The sequence below is a fragment of the Chiloscyllium plagiosum genome, unplaced genomic scaffold (genome assembly GCF_037043375.1).
Source record: "Chiloscyllium plagiosum isolate Xiang-an unplaced genomic scaffold, Cpla_swu_hap1 HiC_scaffold_30, whole genome shotgun sequence".
In the NCBI taxonomy this organism is placed as follows: Eukaryota; Metazoa; Chordata; class Chondrichthyes; order Orectolobiformes; family Hemiscylliidae; genus Chiloscyllium; species Chiloscyllium plagiosum.
Genome location: NW_028270168.1, coordinates 50,530,672 through 50,549,351, shown reverse-complemented (window position 1 = coordinate 50,549,351; position 18,680 = coordinate 50,530,672). Strand labels below are relative to the sequence as shown.

The window sequence follows — 18,680 nt, the reverse complement described above, 5'->3', positions numbered from 1 at the left end:
ATACTTTGTTTCAGTATTCAGTACTGAGAGGGACCTTGTCAATTGTGAGGACAGTGTGAAACACGCTGCTATGCTTAAATAGGTTGATGTTAAGAAGGAGGATGCACTGGAAATTTTGAAAAACATGAGGATAAATAAGTCCTCTGGGCCAGATGGGACATACCCAAGGTTTCTATGAGAATTATGGAAGAGATAGGGTTGTTAAGATATATAATGTGTTGGCTTTCATTAGCAGGGAGATTGAGTTTAAGAATCGCGAGGTTTTGCTGCAGCTCTATAAATTCTGGTTCTACCACATTTGGAATATTGTGTCCAGTTCTGTTTGGAAGGATGTAGATGCTTTAGAGAAGGTGCAGAGGAGATTTATCAGGATGCTGCCTGGACTGGAGGGCATGTCTTATGAAGAAAGGTGGAGGAAGCTAGGGCTTTTCTTATTGGAGCATAGAAGGATGAGAAGTGACTTGACAGAGGTGTACAAAATGATGAGAGGCATAGATAGTGGATAGCCAGAATTTTTTTCCCAGGGCAGAAATGGCTATCATAAGGCGCATAATTTTAAGGTGATTGGAAGAAGGTTTAGGGGCGATATCAGAGGTAGGTTCTTTACACAGAAAGTGGTGGGTGCATGGAATGTACTGCAAGTAGTTGTAGTACCGTCAGATACATTTTAGACATTTAAGCGACTCTTGGATAGGCACATGAATGATAGTAAAATGAAGGGTATGTAAGTTAGTTTGATATTAGAGTAGGATAAAAGATCGACACAACATCGAGGGCCAAAGGGCCTGTACTGTGCTTGACTGTTCTATGTTCTATTAATGTTTGTGCGAAGATTTGTAGCTCGGGTGCTCGTTGTTGTGGTTCTGTTCGCCGAGCTGGAAGTTTTTGATGCAAACGTTTCGTCCCCTGGCTAGGCGACATCATCAGTGCTTGGGAGCCTCCTGCGAAGCGCTTCTTTGATGTTTCCTCCGGTGTTTATAGTACAAAGAATGAAACCGGAAAGCAACAACACCCCCAGATTCTATGGATTACCTAAAGTACACAAACCAGACATCTCACTCAGACCCATAGTATCACTGCCAGGGACACCATCATACAAACTGGCCAAAGAATTACAACAGAAACTGAAACACTTGGTCAGCGGATCCAAACACTCTATACAATCAACACAGGAATTCTTGGACATCATCAGAAATATACACATAGACAAAGAAGAAACCATGATATCATTCGACGTGACGGCACTGTTCACTTCGATTGACAAAACCCTAGCCAGAGAAACAATAGCCAACCTACTGGACATACAGAACAGAAAACAGGACGCTGAACCTATCAACAAAGACGGCATTATTAAACTACTGGACTTGTGCCTCACAACACACTTCACATTCAACAACCAGATATATGAACAAATCAACGGAACACCCATGGGATCACCAATCTCGGGACTCATAGCAGAGGCAGTTATGCAAAGGTTAGAACAAACAGTCCTACCACAAATTCAACCCAAACTCTGGGTCAGATATGTCGATGACACGTTTGTAATCATTAAAAACACGGAAATAGAAAAAACACACCGGATCATCAACGCCACACTCACAGGAATCCGATTCACGAGAGAAGAAGAAAAGGATAGCCAACTCCCATTCCTAAACGTGATGGTACAGAGAACACCGAACGGAGAATTCACTACAAGGGTACACAGGAAAGCCACACACACAGACCAAGTCCTAAACTATGAAAGTAACCACCCCAACACACACAAACGAAGCTGCATCAGGACACTATTCAAAAGGGCCACAACACACTGCAGTACACCAGAACTGCAAAAAGAAGAAGAGGAACACCTATACAAGGTATTCGCCAAAAACGGATACCTGCGCAACTTCATCAACAGATGCCTAAGAGAAAGACCACGGAACGAGGACATACCACAGCCAAAAGGACTAGCCACACTACCATACATCAGGAGCATCTCGGAACTGACAGCCAGACTACTGCGACCCCTAGGACTCATAACGGCACACAAACCAACAGCCACGCTCAGACAACAACTCACCAGAACGAAGGACCCGATACCCAACATGAGCAAGACGAATGTAGTGTACAAAATACCATGCAAGGACTGCACTAAACACTATATAGGACAAACAGGAAGACAGCTAACAATCCGCATACATGAACATCAACTAGCCACGAAACGACACGACCAGCTATCCTTAGTAGCCACACACGCAGACAACAAGCAACATGAATTCAACTGGGACAACACTACTATCATAGGGCAAGCCAGACAGAGAACAGCCAGGGAATTCCTAGAGGCATGGCACTCATCCACAAACTCCATCAACAAACACATCGACCTGGACCCAATATACCAACCACTACAGCGGACAGCTGAAACTGACAACCGGAAGCAGCAGGGACAGACCACTATAAACACCGGAGGAAACATTAAAGAAGCGCTTCGCAGGAGGCTCCCAAGCACTGATGATGTTGCCTAGCCAGGGGACGAAACGTTTGCAACAAAAACTTCCAGCTCTGCGAACAGACCACAACAATGTTCTATTAATATTTAGTACCCAGTCCAGCCCTATTAAACCAGCCATTCCCCAATATATTCCTATGTGGCTACTTGCCAATGAACTCACTACCCTTATTTAACCCCCTTCATACTTCTATGAACATAGAAGGTATGGTTAGTAAGTTTGCAGATGTCATCAAAATTGATGGTGTAGTGGGCAGCGAAGAAGTTTACCTTAGAACAATGGGACCTTGATCAGATGGGCCAATGGGCTGAGGAGTGGCAGATGGAATTTAGTTTACATAAAAATGCATTTTGGAAAGGCAAATCAGGGCAGGACTTAAAATTTATGGTAAGATCCTGGGGAGTCTGGCTGAACAAAAAGACCTTGGGGTGCAGGTTCATAGTTTCTTGAAAGTGGAGTCGCAGGTAGACAGGATAGTGAAGGGACGTTTGGTCTGCTTTCCTTTATTGGTCACACCATTTGGTACAGGAGTTGAGAGGTCGTGTTGCAGCTGTACAGGACATTGGTTAGGCCATTTGGAATATTGCATTTAATTCTGGTCTCCCTGCTATAGGAATGGTGTTGTGAAACTTGAAAGGGTTCAGAAAAAAATTACAATGATTTACAAGGGTTGGAGGTGTTGAGCTATAGGGAGAGGCTGAATAGGCTGGGGCTTTTTTCCCGGGAGTGTTGAAGGCTGAGGGATGACGTTACAGAGGTTTATAAAATCATGACAGGCATGGATAGGGTGAACAGACAAGGTCTATTCCCCAGGGTGGTGGAGTCTAGAACTAGAGGGCATAAGTTTAAGGTGCAAGGGGAAAGACCTAAAAGGAGCCTAAGGGGCAAGCGTGGTGCGTGTATGGAATGAGCTGCCAGAGGAAGTGGTGGAGGCTATATTTAAAGGCATCTCGATGGGTATATGAATAGGAAGTTTTACAGGGATATGGCCCAAATGCTGGTAAATGGGACTAGATTTATTTAGGACATCTGGTCAGCAAGGACAAATTGGACCAAAGGGTCTGTTTCCATCCAGTACAGCTCTGATTCTATATGCAAACACTGTAAAGCTGAATTCAATTTTGCTGTGTTTATTGTTAGTCTGACCTACTAATTGCCTTGATTGGGCAAAATCCTAAGAATTCCAATTTACATAGATGATCTGGAGTTGGGAACGAAGTGTGGTGAGTCAAAGTTTGTAGATGACACTAGGATGAGTGGTAGAGCAAAGTGTCCATAGGGTTTTGAAAGTCTGCAGAGGGATATAGATAGGTTATGTGAGTAGGCAAGGGTCTTGGCAGACGGAGTATCATGTTGGTAAATGTGAGGTCATCCATTTTGGTAGGAATAACAGCAAAATGGACTACTAGTTAAATGGTGAAAACACGAAGCAAGCTGCTGAGCAGAGGGACCTAGGTGAACTTGTGTATGAATCACAAAAGGTGCAATATGTAATTAAGAAGGCAAATGGAATATTTTCCTTTACTGCTAGAGGATGGAGTTTAAAAACAGGGAGGTTATGCTGCCAGCTGTATTGGGTCCTGGCTGGGCCAGCATTTATTGCCCATTCCTAGTTGCCCTTGAACGTGGTGGTGAGCTGTCTTTTGGAACCATTGCAATTCATGTGCTGTAAGTAGTCCCAAAATGCTCTAAAGAAGGGAACATCATGATTTTTGACTCAGCGACTGAAGAAATGGTGATAGATTTCCAAGTCCGGATGGTGAGTTGCTTGGAGTGGAAGTTGCAGGTGCTGGTGTTCCCGTGTATCTGCTGTCTTCGTTGTTTTAAATGAAAGTGATCATGGTTTGGAAGATACTGTCTAAAGAATTTTGGTGAATTTCTGCAGTGCATCTTAGATGGTACACACTACTGCTTCTGGGAATTGGTGGTGGAGGGCGTGAATGCTTGTGGATATGGTAATAATTCCATCACATTCCTGACTTGTGCCTTGTGGACAGACCTGGGGGAGTCAAAAGATGAATTACTTAGCAGAGTATTCCAAAACTCTGACCTGCTTTTGTAGCCACTATATTTCTATGACAAATCTAGTTGAGGCCAATGGTATCCCTCAAGACGTTAGTGGGAAGATTCACCAGTGAGTTCCCGGTGTTGTGATGAGTTGTCTAGTAAGGTGGATTATTAGTTTTTATCAACCTTATTAACAGCACATCTTGACTCATATGTTATTAATATGTAGCTTCTTTTCTGAATCCCTCCCTCCATCCGAGCAAACTAGATGCCATGAATTCTCAATATGGAAGTTCGAACTTGCTGCTTACTCCAAGAAGTCCATGTTGGACATTGTGCACTTCAGGCCATCATCCATCTTGATGCTTTCTGCTCTACTGTGGGCTATTTGTTCTTGGAGTGAGAAGCAGAAGGGGAATGGAAGTGGATGGCACAGCTGTCATTTTTGGCACAAATAGAGAAATTTACCGAGTGAGTAGGCAGTGCAGAGGGTTAGCAGAGTTACTGGTGTTGAGTTTGGGATGGGTAACGGCAAATGAGGTAAAATGTTGTAGGCAATAGTGAGAGTAGGACAGCACTAGCCTTGTTGGGAAATGGGTGCAGTAATGGAAATAGAGCGTGTGTAAGCTATGGAGAGATGATAGTAGCACTTACACTGGTCATTGACCTTCTTCCTACATTGAAACACACACTTGGAAAAAAAACTTGAAAAAACACCCATCTGTCAGAATTCCTTAACACTATTGTTTCCCCAAACTTCCCCCCCACCAAACAATACACAACTGTACGGCATCATTGGCTTGGCTTGTCTGAATTCCACAGAACTAAGTATTTATTGAAGAGTGAGATTATTAAAGGGGCTTTTGCATTACTGATCAGTTCTTCACCCTTATACTGTCTATTTCCACAGCCTAAAGCTGCAGTGTAACCACCTCCAGGAACATTGTGTCCATTTATATCTCAACCTCAGGGACTGGATTGCAAGTCTGATTCCGAGTCAAATAATATGCTGAGATGGCAAACGGTCTGATCCAATTTCAGACAGTGGCCAAGCAGGGGTATATAATTGATGGCTTGGAACCAGTAGGCCTCTAGTCCCTTTCTAATATTTAAAGTAAAGTCCCTTTGCTTTTTCATTTGATACTGAGATGAATGATGAACTATTCTGGCATTTATCATAATTAATAATTTCTGAATGATTTAAAAAATGACCTATAAAACAATATATTAATTGTGCCTTTGATCAAACAGTACATTAATTGGCCTATTTCTAATCCTTTGTAGTGGTACATTTTGTACTCTCACGTGATTTTCCTTCCTTCATTATTAATTTGTATTTAAATTACATTGGGGGGGCTTAAGAAGAAGAGGGTGAGTGCTGGGATGGATTGGAGGTTGGGTTGGGTGATTTGTGAAGAGCTGAGAAAGCTTCTCGTCATCAAGGAGGACAGCGCAAAGAACCTGCCTCAGGATTCCAGTACTCTGCCAAAAATTAGAGAGGAAAAATATTACTCCAGCCCTCATCTCTTCACAACTCCCTCATCACCACATACTCCACTTATGACCTTAGACCCTACACGCAAGCCCCTTGGGACCCCATAACAACTTGGTGCCAACTCATAGTTCCACTCTTTCTTCCTTCAGCTATCATACTAACATATCTTGTTTCCACTTATATCCAAGCAGGCAGGAGGAAAAATAAAATTCTGTTGCTTAAAGTTCTATTTTATAGATGATGCTCTTTTAAGAAAACCACTCTCACAAAAAAGAAAATATTTTTGCAGTTTTTGATAGAGTTGACACTTCTTGATATTTCTAGACATGTTTGACAGTTCTTGCCAGGTTTGTTTCTTCTTTGTGGCAACTTTACAGTTCTGAGAGATTAATACATCTTTTAGGTACATTCTTCTCCAGTTTTATACATTCCAAAGCTTATCTCAGCAATGTTAACCAATGTCTTAATCAACCACGGGCACCTGATCATCACTCCTCCTCAACTCTCTCAGCTGATTTTAAATGGCCAACTGCCTCAATAAAATGGGTATACACAAAACCTGGCCCTACCTTACTCGTGCCCATGTGAAAATCTTCAAGTGCCATGATCAGGGAGGGACTGCAATTATGGGTCACTTTTCCCAACAGAGTCTTCATCATTGCAAAAATATGAGCCAAAGATTCAACAAAGGGATATATATAGGGTAAAGAGTAGGCCAAAATATCTGGAAGATGGAGTATAGCATTGCAAAATAAGAGGTTGTCCATTTTGATAGGATAATAGAAATGACTGCACAATACTACAGGCTAGGCGACTTCTGGTCCCTTACATATGAATCCTAAATTTGTTAGCAGGTCAGTAAATAAAATAATTACGAAGTTAAATTACCCTTTACAGCAAGGGTAATACAGTGCATAAGTATTGATGTAGCTGAACAGGGTAATGGTGAGACTGCGCCTGGACAACACATATAGTTTTGCTCTACTTACTTGATGAGGGATATACATGCAATGAAAGCAGTTCAGACAAAGTTCACTTGGTTGATTCTGGGAAAAAGGAGTTCTCAAGATGAGAGGTTTAACTTTTAAGTCTATACTCAACAAATCGGGAATAACTTTAATATTAATTTTTATTCTCAATCTTTGTGAACCACAGTTACTCAGCAGCAACATGAAAAATAATCCAGAAGACAAAATCAATCACAACAAGTAGTTTTTCATGAACATTTTATATGGAATCTCATTCTTAATAATGCTCGATAAATAACATAAACATTTGAATGTTGAACCGTGGAAATTGGTAAAAATTATTGCTCTTGGCACTTACATTTTGGAGTCATCCCAAACAACACAGTGTGCATCGGATGTTCCCTGTAATAATCAGAATTAAAACATATATACAATAAATATATACCATTCTGTAGCATAGTAACATATGTAAAAAAATGGATGTGGCACAAAACTAAATGCCTGTAATAAAAGTGAGTGATTCTGTTAGATTCATATGCTGAAACAACACAACTAGAATAGTTCATAATTATCAGCACAACTGAACGTTTAAATGCAATAGTTAACCATCTGTTGTCTCTTTAGCTAATTTAAATGGTATATTTTTTTTTCTTTTAAGAAAATGTCACTGTTCACAATTGAAATATCTTTCAACATTAGATCTAGCATTGACATCAATTATTCCCATGTTGGATAGAACACAAACTGTGAATGGAGGCAAAACCCATTTAAGAGAGTCTTGACAATGTGGTCCAAATCAACATGCTCAATGACATAATAGGGTATTTTTACACAGCAATCATCCTTTTTACCCCCTTGATTGAGATTTAATGCCAAAGTAGGAAAATAGAAACAGGATTAGCCAGTCAGCCCGTCAAGACCCTCTGTCACTAAATTAGATCATGGGAGATTTGTAACTGGTTTAAATTTGTATTCTGATTCGTTAGCCTCATTTAACTTCAGATCCTTGCAACTGTCAGAGAAAGAGGGCTTTGATATCTTAAAAAAAAACAACGAACTGTGGATGGTGGAAATCAAACAAAATCAGAAATTGCTGGAAAAGCTCAGCAGGTCTGGCAGCATCTGTGGAGAGAAAACAGAGTTAATGTTTCGAGTCCAGTGCCCCTTCTTTAGAGCAGTTCTGAAAAAGGATCAGTGGACCCAAAATATTAACTCTGCTTTCTCTCATCAGATGCTGCTGGACCAAATGAGTTTTTCCAGTAAGTCTGATTTTCTTTCTCTCTTCTAGGGTGGGCTGCATTCAAATCTAGCCCCTAGAGATGAAAGGGAAGAATTTCTACTTAAGATGCATGCATACTGTGATGATGCTGCTCCTTTAACAAGGTTATACTGTCCTTGGCTTTTTTCCCCCAGAGTGGTTGTAAAAGCAGCGATTTTGAAAAGTCCAGGTTTGAAGGGTTTTAGGGCCTGTTTGATTATAGCTAACGTATACTGTATCAGGAAAAGGCTTTAAAGTTTAAAAAAAAACAATTGTACAATGAAAGGGGAGTGGCCAGTTCTCCCAGCTTAGCATTTCTTTGGTTTGGTTTGGGTTAGGTTTCAGCAGTCTGGCTGTTCGCTGAAAACAGTCAGTCAGTCAGTTTTGAAGCTGCTGGTCCAAGAAACAGCTACAGGTAAGGTGTTCCATGCTGAATCCCGCTGTCATCTCTCTCTCTCTCCTGTAAGACCATGTGTTTGCATTTTCCTTTTTTGCCAAGGACTATTTATGACGATTGTTGCAAATCTGGATGCAGGTTTGCTCATTGAGCTGGAAGGTTTGTTTTCATGAAAGTAAACCTTCCAGCTCAACGAGCAAGCCTACATCCAGAACCTCAACTTGAGCTACAAATCTTCTCAAAATTGTTGCAATATTTGGAACAGCATCATTTAGTTGGGATAATCTGTTGGGCTTTTGAACAGGTTGTTATTCTATATTCTGTTCTCTTTTGTTTGTATTTCATTTGGTAATCTTGTAAATAAATTCTGTTTTGTTTAAAACTAAATGGTTAGACCAGCTACATCACTCATGGGATACCTGCTCTATACCTGCTTAAAGCAACTAGCAAAATTAGAGTCTGGGCTACCTTCTTGAAATGCTGTGAGGGGGGTTCTGGCCTGGTCCATACGAATACTCAAAGGCTGTGGGTTACATCCCAATGTGCAGTATTTGTGTGTGCAAGGAGTGAGAAGTGGAGAATCCTTTCTCGTAGACTCCAATCTATGTCATATTCCAACTGTGCACACAGCGCAAAAGAAACATAAGTATCAAAGAAAATCATTAATTTGAAAATAACCCTGAATCTATCTATGACTGTAGGACTGGATTTTTAGGTCACCCTGTAATCAGAGCAGGGCAGGCGTTACAATTAGTCATTGGCCAGAGTGTCAATGCTCTGATTAATGAGACTTCTTTATTCCACAAGGAATTTAATATAAATATAAGGATGTTATGCTTCATAATATAGAGCACTGATGAGACCACATCTGGAATACCATGTATAGTTTTAGTCCCCTTATTTAAGGAACAATATAAATGTGTTAAAGGCAGTTCAGAGGTGCTTTACTGGATTGATACCTGAAATAACTGGTTTGTATTATGAAGATAGGTTGGACAGCCTTGTTTCCAAACAGTTCAGAAGAGTTTGGGGTGTTTTGATTGAAGTGTGTAAGATCTTGAATGGTCTCCAGAAAGTGGATTTGAAATGAATGGGTGGAATCTTGTTTTTTTAAAAATATGTATCAATTTTGAAGAGTTTCATGGAGCCTTTCTCTCAGTGAGGCCCAGCAAGTTTTCTCACCATAGCCTATCACTATGGTGCCTCTCTTGGAATATTCTTGCCCCATTCTACCACTCACCATTCCCAGAATAATTTGCCACTGTCAGGTTATGACTGGAACCTTCTGCACCAGCGCCATCTAAATAAGACCATTGAGCACCTGGACATGCACTATTAGTTTGGAGTTGACTGCAGGGTTCCTAACATGTAGTCATGACACAGAGGGGAAAATTGGTGTCGCACTGTGTGGACAGTGTCACAAAGCTGGTTCTTTTTCTGAAAGCTGTTCCTTTTATCAAGGATAGTGTCCTTCGTTTTTTTTCAGAAGGGTCGTAAAACAGTCCGGGCTCCGACTTGACTGGTTTGGTACAGAGATGAAAAGCCTATTGGAGACCTTTCTGTTTATACGTAAACAGATGAGACCTTAGGCCAAAGCTTTCATGTTTTAGAAGTAACCTGTGTAATGAATGAGGAGTGGTCAGTCCTGAAGGCTGACTTCTTGGTTTTTAGTTCAGTTCAGCAGTGGGTTTTGTGTGAACAGGCTGCTAAATTTTCTCTCCTTCTGCCCTTCTAATTTCGACCTGTAAGTCACTGTTTCATTTTTACTGTGTTTAAGGGGTTTGTTTATGGGGATTGTTGTGTATATTTGGAACAGGATAATAAAGTCTAGTCTGGATAGACTGAGTTCTGTAGGTATTCTATATTCTGTTCTTTGTGTTTCATCCCATAATTTTGTGAATAAATTTTTGTCTATTTTAAAACCTGGTAGTTAAACTAGCTAACTTACACCAGGTAATTTTCACTGTATACTTATCAAAACAAATTGCAAAGTTACAGTCTGGACTGCCTGTTTAAGAATGTTTTGAGTAGTCTGGCCTAGTCCATAACAACAGTGACCTAGAGATCCTAATGGATGGATGTCGACATAGGACTTCACCGGTCATCAGGAATAACAGAGGAGGTCACAATACCAGTGAATGCCGATGTGGTTAGAGGGCACCACTGGGTCAGCCAAGTTTCAGCTGTCTGCAGGAATGCCCAGCAATTTAGGAAGAGGGTCAATCACCTTTTCCACTCTGCCAGCATAAATGCCACCATCATCTGTCTGGAATCTCACACTCATTCTACCTCTGCTGCTATAGCCACCTCCCATTGTCACTACTGCCTGCAGCATCTTCACTCACTTGCTATCATCCACCCTCCAACAACACTAACTCTGTATGTCCTTTGCACTGTCTACTCATTTGTTTGGCAAATTTCCTCACTTGGAAAAAATGTAACAGCTGTGTCCCCACTTTTAATGGGCTGGCTTTCTCTCACTCCAAGAGAAAAGCAGCCCATTACAGACAGAAAGAGTGAAGAGAAGGTAGCTGCCTGATATTCAGTTTCTAACTCCTCGTGGAGAGAGGATCATGACTCTGAATGCCCGAATGATGCAAAGTTCCACCTCAGCTGGTTGGCACTCTGAGGCTCTGTGCAGGGAGACTGGCATGATAACACTTTTTGCTGCATTGATGTCCAGTCCCAGAGATTGCGATTCTGAAGGTCCCTCTGAGGTCCCACAGAAGGAAAAAGAGCTGAATTGCTGCACCGACAATATCCAAGGCTCTGCACTAGTATCAGAGGTTGTCCTTTAATTACTGTGCCAAGACCTCTTGACTGAAAGCTAACTTCCTTGATTTAACACAGACTACTGACAACCATGATGAGTTTCCTGGCATTGTGTCTGCACTAAACAGCAAGGCAAGATAACAGTATTCTGGACCTGGTATCTCTTGGCTGAATGGTAAGGTGCAAAAAAAGTCAAATCAAGGTAAGGCAGGGATATTGTGAGCATTCAGGTAGACTCAAAGTGAGTGAACACTAAGAGCAAACAAACAGTCTGAGATACAGCCTTTCCAGTCCATAAGGTGTAAACCTTGTACCTACTGTACTTTTGCAATGATGGAGGTCCTGAGGTGCAGCATTGAAGTACGCAAATTTGCTGTAGGTTGTTAGCAGATGTGCTATGAGGGTTCATATAGGCCAGTACATGTTAGATACCAATGTTTGTGGACATAGGCAGTGAGCGGCTGTTGCCCATTGAGTGTGCCCTGAGATGTTGGTGCCTGATGACCAACATGGAGGCTCTTTGCAGCAAGTGGTGAGCTGAAATTGTCAGGTGCCTGCTCTGATTTCCATGTCGCGAATTCTCAGTGTCGAGTTTATTTGGTGCATTTGGTAAGATGGGAAGCTGCAAATTAATGATGCAAAATGTGCAAGATAGAGTTATAGAGATGTACAGCATTGAAACAGACCCTTCAGTCCAACCCTTCCATGCCGACCAGATATCCCAACCCAATCTAGTCCCACCTGCCAGCACCTGTCCCATATCCCTCCAAACCCTTCCTATTCATATACACATACAAATGCCTCCACCACTTCCTCTGGCAGCTCATTCCACACATGTACCACCCTCTGTGTGAAAAAGTTGCCCCTTAGGTCCCTTTCATATCTTTCCCCTGTCACCCTAAAAACCTATGCCCTGTAGTTCCGGACTTCCCGATCCCAGGGAAAAGACCTTGTCTATTTATCCTATCCATGCCCCTCATAATTTTGTAAACTTCTATAAGGTCACCCCTCAGCCTCCGACGCTCCAGGGAAAACAGCCCCAGCCTGTTCAGCCTCTGCCTATAGCTCAAATCCTCCAACCCTGGCAACATCCTTGTAAATCTTTTCTGAACCCTTTCAAGTTTCACATCTTTCCGATAGGAAGGAGACCAGAACTGCACACAATATTCCAACACTGGCCTAACCAATGTCCTGTACAGCCGCAACATGACCTCCCGACTCCTGCACTCAATGCTCTGACCAATAAAGGAAAGCATACCAAATGCCTTCTTCACTATCCCATCTACCTGCAACTCCACTTTCAAGGAGCTATGAACCTGCACTCCAAGGTCTTTTTGTTCAGCAACACTCCCTAGGACCTTACCATTAAGTGTATCAGTCCGCTAAGATTTGCTTTCCCAAAATGCAGCACCTCACATTTATCTGAATTAAACTCCATCTGCCACTTCTTGGCCCATTGGCCCATCTAGTCAAGATCCTGTTGTAATCTGAGGTAACCTTCTTCACTGTCCACTACACCTCCAATTTTGGTGTCATCTGCAAACTTACTAACTGTACCTCTTATGCTCACATCCAAATCATTTATGTAAAGGACAACAAATAGAGGACCCAGCACCGATTTCTGTGGCACTCCACTGGTCACAGGCCTCCAGTCTGAAACACAACCCTCCACTACCACCCTCTGTCTTCTACCTTTGAGCCAGTTCTGTATCCAAATGGCTAGTTCTCCCTGTATTCCATGAGACCTAACCTTGCTAATCAGTCTCCCATGGTGAACCTTGTCGAACACCTTACTGAAGTCCATATAGATCACATCTCCTGCTCTACCCTCATCAATCCTCTTTGTTATTTCTTCAAAAAACTCAAGTCAAATTTGTGAGAAATGATTTCCCATGTTGACTATCCTGAATCAGTCCTTGCCTTTTCAAATACATGTACATCCTATCCCTCAGGATTCCATCCAACAACTTGCCCACCACTGAGGTCAGGCTCACCGGTCTATAGTTCCCTGGCTTGTCCTTAATGCCATTCTTAAACAGTGGCACCACGTTTGCCAACCTTCAGTCTTCCGGCACCTCACCTGTGACTATCGATGATACAAATATCTCAGCAAACGATATTAAGACAGCCGTTAACAAGTAACTCACCCCTACCTAGCAGGAATGAAACAACTTAATTTCTGACAGTTGCATAAAGGCACAGCAAGTTGCTCCTGACAACTTGAGAGAGGCCTTGTTGGACCTCTTGCATGATTGATGTCATGGCCCATATCATTCAGATATTTATAAGATTCCACTCAATAATTCTTCCTGTTAGCGAGTGCGGAGTAGGAGGCACTGTTCTTATTTTTTAAAAAAAGGTGTTATCCTTTAAGGGCAGAAATAAAGAGTTGTATAACTTTGAAGCTCTCTGCCTCAGGTGGTGACAGAAATGGGTTCATTGAGTATTTACAAAGTAGAGATAGATTCTTGTTAGGCAAGGGAAACAAACGTTGTTGGGGGGTGGATGTGTAGATGGGAATGTGGAATTAGAAACACAAACAGATCTGCCATATTACTGAATGGTAAGCACACATGGGCTGAATGGCCTACTTCTTTTCCTATTTCTTAATGTTCGCATATGTGTATGCATGTCAGTCCTTTCCTCACCCAACATCTACACAAGTATTTCCTTACAAAGGCAAAAGGATAAAGCTTGGGGTATTTTTCCCTTTCCGCTGATGAATACTTAAGGTGATTATAGCCCTAATTCCTGCTTGCAAAATGTTACTGTAAAGCCTAGTACTTTCTGCTTGCTGTTCTGTTTGAAATGCAAAGTCTCCACCAGAATTAGAAACACTTTTCTGCTACTGATGTTTTACAACGGTGCTAGCACAATTATAAATTCATGAAACCATTCAATGTAGAAATAAATTAAGCCTGTCCTGCCTACTAAAGCTAGCTAATAAACAGTTGTATTTATTTATTGAACAATGTTTCTGTGCTTACAATTCACCTTTAGGTCCATAACATTTCATTTTTATATTTTAATAATATAACTTTTTTCAACATACAGAATAATTAAAATAAGCTTACTAATATTACTTTACTTAATATTTGAAAAGGTTCTTATAAATCAGATTTTTTTTAATAGGGGCCAAATTGTCTTTGGTTTCAAATAATAACATACACACATATGGCTGAATGTAATAATAATATTACGTACATTAATAAGATGCGATAGCTCTACAACAATTGATTCGGAAGCCTTAGGCTGCGGCCTCACTGTTACTGTCAGTACTTTGGAATTTATTGCCATTGACTTTCTGGAAAAAAGACAGATATTGACATGTATAAATTAACAAGAAGTGGGAAGCAAGCTTGTTGAAATACTGTCAGACTATGTGCAATGCCTGGAATATAACTGTATGTAGACCATGTTGCAGATCTGCAAGAGTCATGAAATCTAATTCATTCATGATCCAAGCCAAGGGGTAATGATGTATATTTCTTATAGCCATTGAATTTCATTATCTTGCTCATCTTTTACATGAAACAATATTATGACATTATTTAAGGTACATATTTATAAAAACATATATGGACAAGGTAATGATTTCATTCTGTGGTATTTGCCAATAGAAGCCTGCTGTACATGCTGTCTTTTTTGAGATTTTAACTGTAAAACAGGATACAAAGGTTATCTAAGCTTCTTTTGGTGTCTATTGGATAGCATGTTCATTCATGCATAGAAGCTCTTCAGCAGATTCACACAGACACATTCAATTCACTTGCATGCAACCAATTTATGAATACAGTCATGATTACTCAATCTGAATTTATTTAATTCAACCACCATCAAAGAAATGTTATCTGTAAATTGTTCTTTACAGATAACTGATGTTGGCATGATGCTGGTCACAGACAGGTTCCTGACACAGCAAAAAGATGCATCTTTAACATTAGTCTCAAGAAAATGGAAGCTACATATCACTTAACACAGGGGAAACCTTTTACTTCACCCTTAGGGCTCACTAATAGTACAAGCACAGCAACTCAATTAACCTTTCTTGGAAATGTGCACTTTCGTCCTATACTCATTGATCAGACAGTACAAATATATAACAAGAAAATAATCCAATTGTACTGTGATTTACATGAATGTGAAACCTATCATCCAGCATGTGGCAGCATCAGTTTTAACTGTAAAGAAGACATCAATATGCCACAGATAATTCCCCCAGTGTTGTTGCTAACATTTTAGGATCCAAACTCACACTGAGCTTCAGCTCACTGGGAGAATAATTTCCAATTAGGCAGTGATTGAGAAAACTCCGATATCTGGTGCTAACTGGTCTCTATAATACCAGCAAACCTTGTAGGGAGCTGCATTTCAAATGTGATTGACACTGCAGGATCATGCATCAATCAGCTATTTATTGAACTGACAACAGATATCATAGAGTGAGATTTTATTTTGTATTTTCATTTGATGACTGAAAACTGGAATGTAATTATGAAATACCAGAAATGACTTTCACAACCATTGATCCAGTATTGTTGAGGAAGTTTTTTGTTTGAATTACTATTTATTTTAATCACACATACGATGATGGAGGATGGATTCATTTTATTTTCAGTTAAAGGGATTTGTCAAGAAGGACTAACTGAAACCCAAATTATTAAAAGTAGTCATTCAGGAAAATGCAGCAGAGTACTGCAAATTATTGGAGTTGTTCAATTACAGAGGTGATAATTTTTGGCCAGCTGCAGAAGGAAGTCTCCTCTATACTCTTCCAATAATAAGGCTTAGCCAAAACATTATCCCTGACATTTCCTTTTTTTGAGATTGGCAAACTCCATCAACATAAAATAATACCACAATAGAGTCAATTCTGTACATCCAGTAAAAGCTGCATTCAGCCTGCTTAAAACCAGTTTTTATTTGAGAAACACTGAAGAATCTATCTTGAATGAGATGAGGTAAAAGGACAGTATCTTGAACAATGTGACTGCCATGCCACCTTATTAATGTAATTAATAAAATAAATACATAATTAATAATTGAGACTAATTGAACCAGAGCCTCGTTTATTATTTAAAGCTCATTCTGGTGGGTCTTTTACTGTCTCCCTGATACTTTCATTACCCAAATTAAATTTTGAAAATATCAACATGACCATTGTCCTTTGTGTATGATTTATTTTTCTGATTTGCCATTTTCTATAAATGTTCTGCCTTCCTCTCTTCCTTTAAACTTTGATTCATTGAAGGACCTAGATCCAGACGTACAGAAGTTATCTTCTCTTATTGTTCACTTTGTGCAAACAAGAAAATAGTTACCTTGATCTTTGCCTCACTCAACGACCACATATGCATTGTGGTAGTTGAGTGAGGAAAAGATCCAGCTAACTATTGATATACCATATATTGAAAGCAGGAGCCTGAACTCTAATTAATTTCTCTCAGTGAGGTAGTTGTAATATCTGCACTCCAATTGGTCTGATGGAGCACAGATTGCTAATCAAACCTGTCAGTACTGAACAGTGAGTACCTTAACTAGCTGAATTGGCTAGGAAACCTTGCTTGATTTTTGAATGTTTTGGTAATGAAAAGGCTTTTTTGATATAATTGAGATTTGATTGAACATGTATAACAATAGATTGCAGATGTATTTGCCCTTTCTCACGATGTCAGCTATACTGGAAGTTAAATTGGATGAACATCTTGAATTGTCTTTTCATTTTGTTCAGCTCTTCTAATATACAGAGTCATACAGCACAGAAACAGACCGTTCAGTCCACTCTTCCATGCTGACCAGATATCCTAAATTAATCTGGTTCCTTCGGCCATCATTTGGCCCATATCCCTCTCCTCCCTTCCTATTCATATACCCATCCAGATGCCTTTCAAATGGTCAAATTGTACGTGCTTCCACCACTTCCATAGGCCACCATGCTGTGTCGAAAGTCGCCCCTTAGGTCCCTTTTAAATCTTTCCCTTATCACCTTAAATCTATTTAGTCAAGGTTAAATCTAGATTTGGTACTGGGTAATGAAACCAGCCAGGTGCTAAATTTGAAGGTAGGTGAGCACTTCGGTGATAGTGACCACAATTCGCTTATGTTGAATTTAGTGATGGAAAGGGAAAGGTATGTACTGCAGGGCAAGAGTTATAGCTGGGGAAAAGGCAATTACGATGCGATATGGCAAGATTTAGGATGCATAGGATGGGATGGGCACAATTGAAATGTGGAGCTTATTCAAGGAATAAGGGATGGGCACAATTGAAATGTGGAGCTTATTCAAGGAACCAGCTACAGTGGGTCTTTTATAAGTGTGTACCGGTCAGACAGGGAAGAGGTTGTCCAGTGTGGGAGTCATGATTTACTAAGGAAGTTGAATCTCTTGTCAAGAGGAAGAAGGCGGCTTATGTTAGGATGAGATGTGATGGCTCAGTTAGGGCGCTTGAGAGTTCCAAGTTAACCAATGAAGATTTAAGAACAGCCAGGAGGGGACATGAGAGGTCATGGGCAGAAAGAATCAAGGAAAATCCTAAGGCTTTCTACAGGTATATCAGGAACAAAAGAATGACTAGAGTAAGATTAGGACCAATCAAGGACAGTAGTGGGAAGTTGTACGTGGAGTCAGAGGATATAGGGGAAGCGCTAAATGAATACTTTTCATCAGTATTCACACTAGAAAAAGACAATGTGGTCGAGGAAAATACTGAGATACAGGCTACTAGACCAGACGGGATTGAGGTGCACAAGGAGCAATTCTGGAGAGTGTAAAAATAGATAGGTTCCCTGGCCCTGATGGGATTTATCCTATGATTCTTGGGAAGCCAAGGAGGAGATTGCTGAGCCTTTGATTTTGATCTTTATGTCGTCATTGTCTACAGGAATAGTGCCATCAGACTGGAGGATAGCAAATGTTGTTCCCTTGTTCAAGAAGGGGAATAGAGACACCCTGGAAATTATAGACCTGTGAGCCTTACTTTGGTTATGGGTAAAGTGTTGGAAAAGGTGATAAGAAATAGGTTTTATAATCATCCAGAAAGGAGTAAGATGATTCGGGTAGGTCGTGCCTTACAAACCGTATTGAGTTCGTTGAGCAGGTGACCATATAGGAGGATGAGGGTAAACTGGTTGATGTTGTATATAGGGATTTCAGTAAGGTGTTTGATAAGGTTTCCCCACCGTAGGCTATTGCAGAAAATGTGGAGGCATGGGATTGAGGGTGATTTACCGGTTTGGATCAGAAATTGGCTAAGCTGAAAGAAGACAGAGGGTGGTGATTGATGTAAAATATTCA

General features: G+C 40.6%; 1 protein-coding gene across 7 annotated transcripts in view; it reads right to left on the bottom strand.

Moving 5' to 3' along the window:
- Window positions 1-18,680, bottom strand: part of adgrb2 (adhesion G protein-coupled receptor B2) — an 805,995-nt gene that overhangs the window by 280,433 nt on the left and 506,882 nt on the right. For all 7 annotated transcript variants that reach the window (XM_043717943.2, XM_087976927.1, XM_087976929.1 and 4 more), the window contains 2 exons: window positions 14,591-14,690; window positions 7,318-7,361 (listed from right to left, as the gene is read on the bottom strand). In XM_043717943.2, coding sequence (XP_043573878.1) covers window positions 7,318-7,361; window positions 14,591-14,690 — 144 coding nt within the window. The remainder of the gene's footprint in view (window positions 1-7,317; window positions 7,362-14,590; window positions 14,691-18,680) is intronic.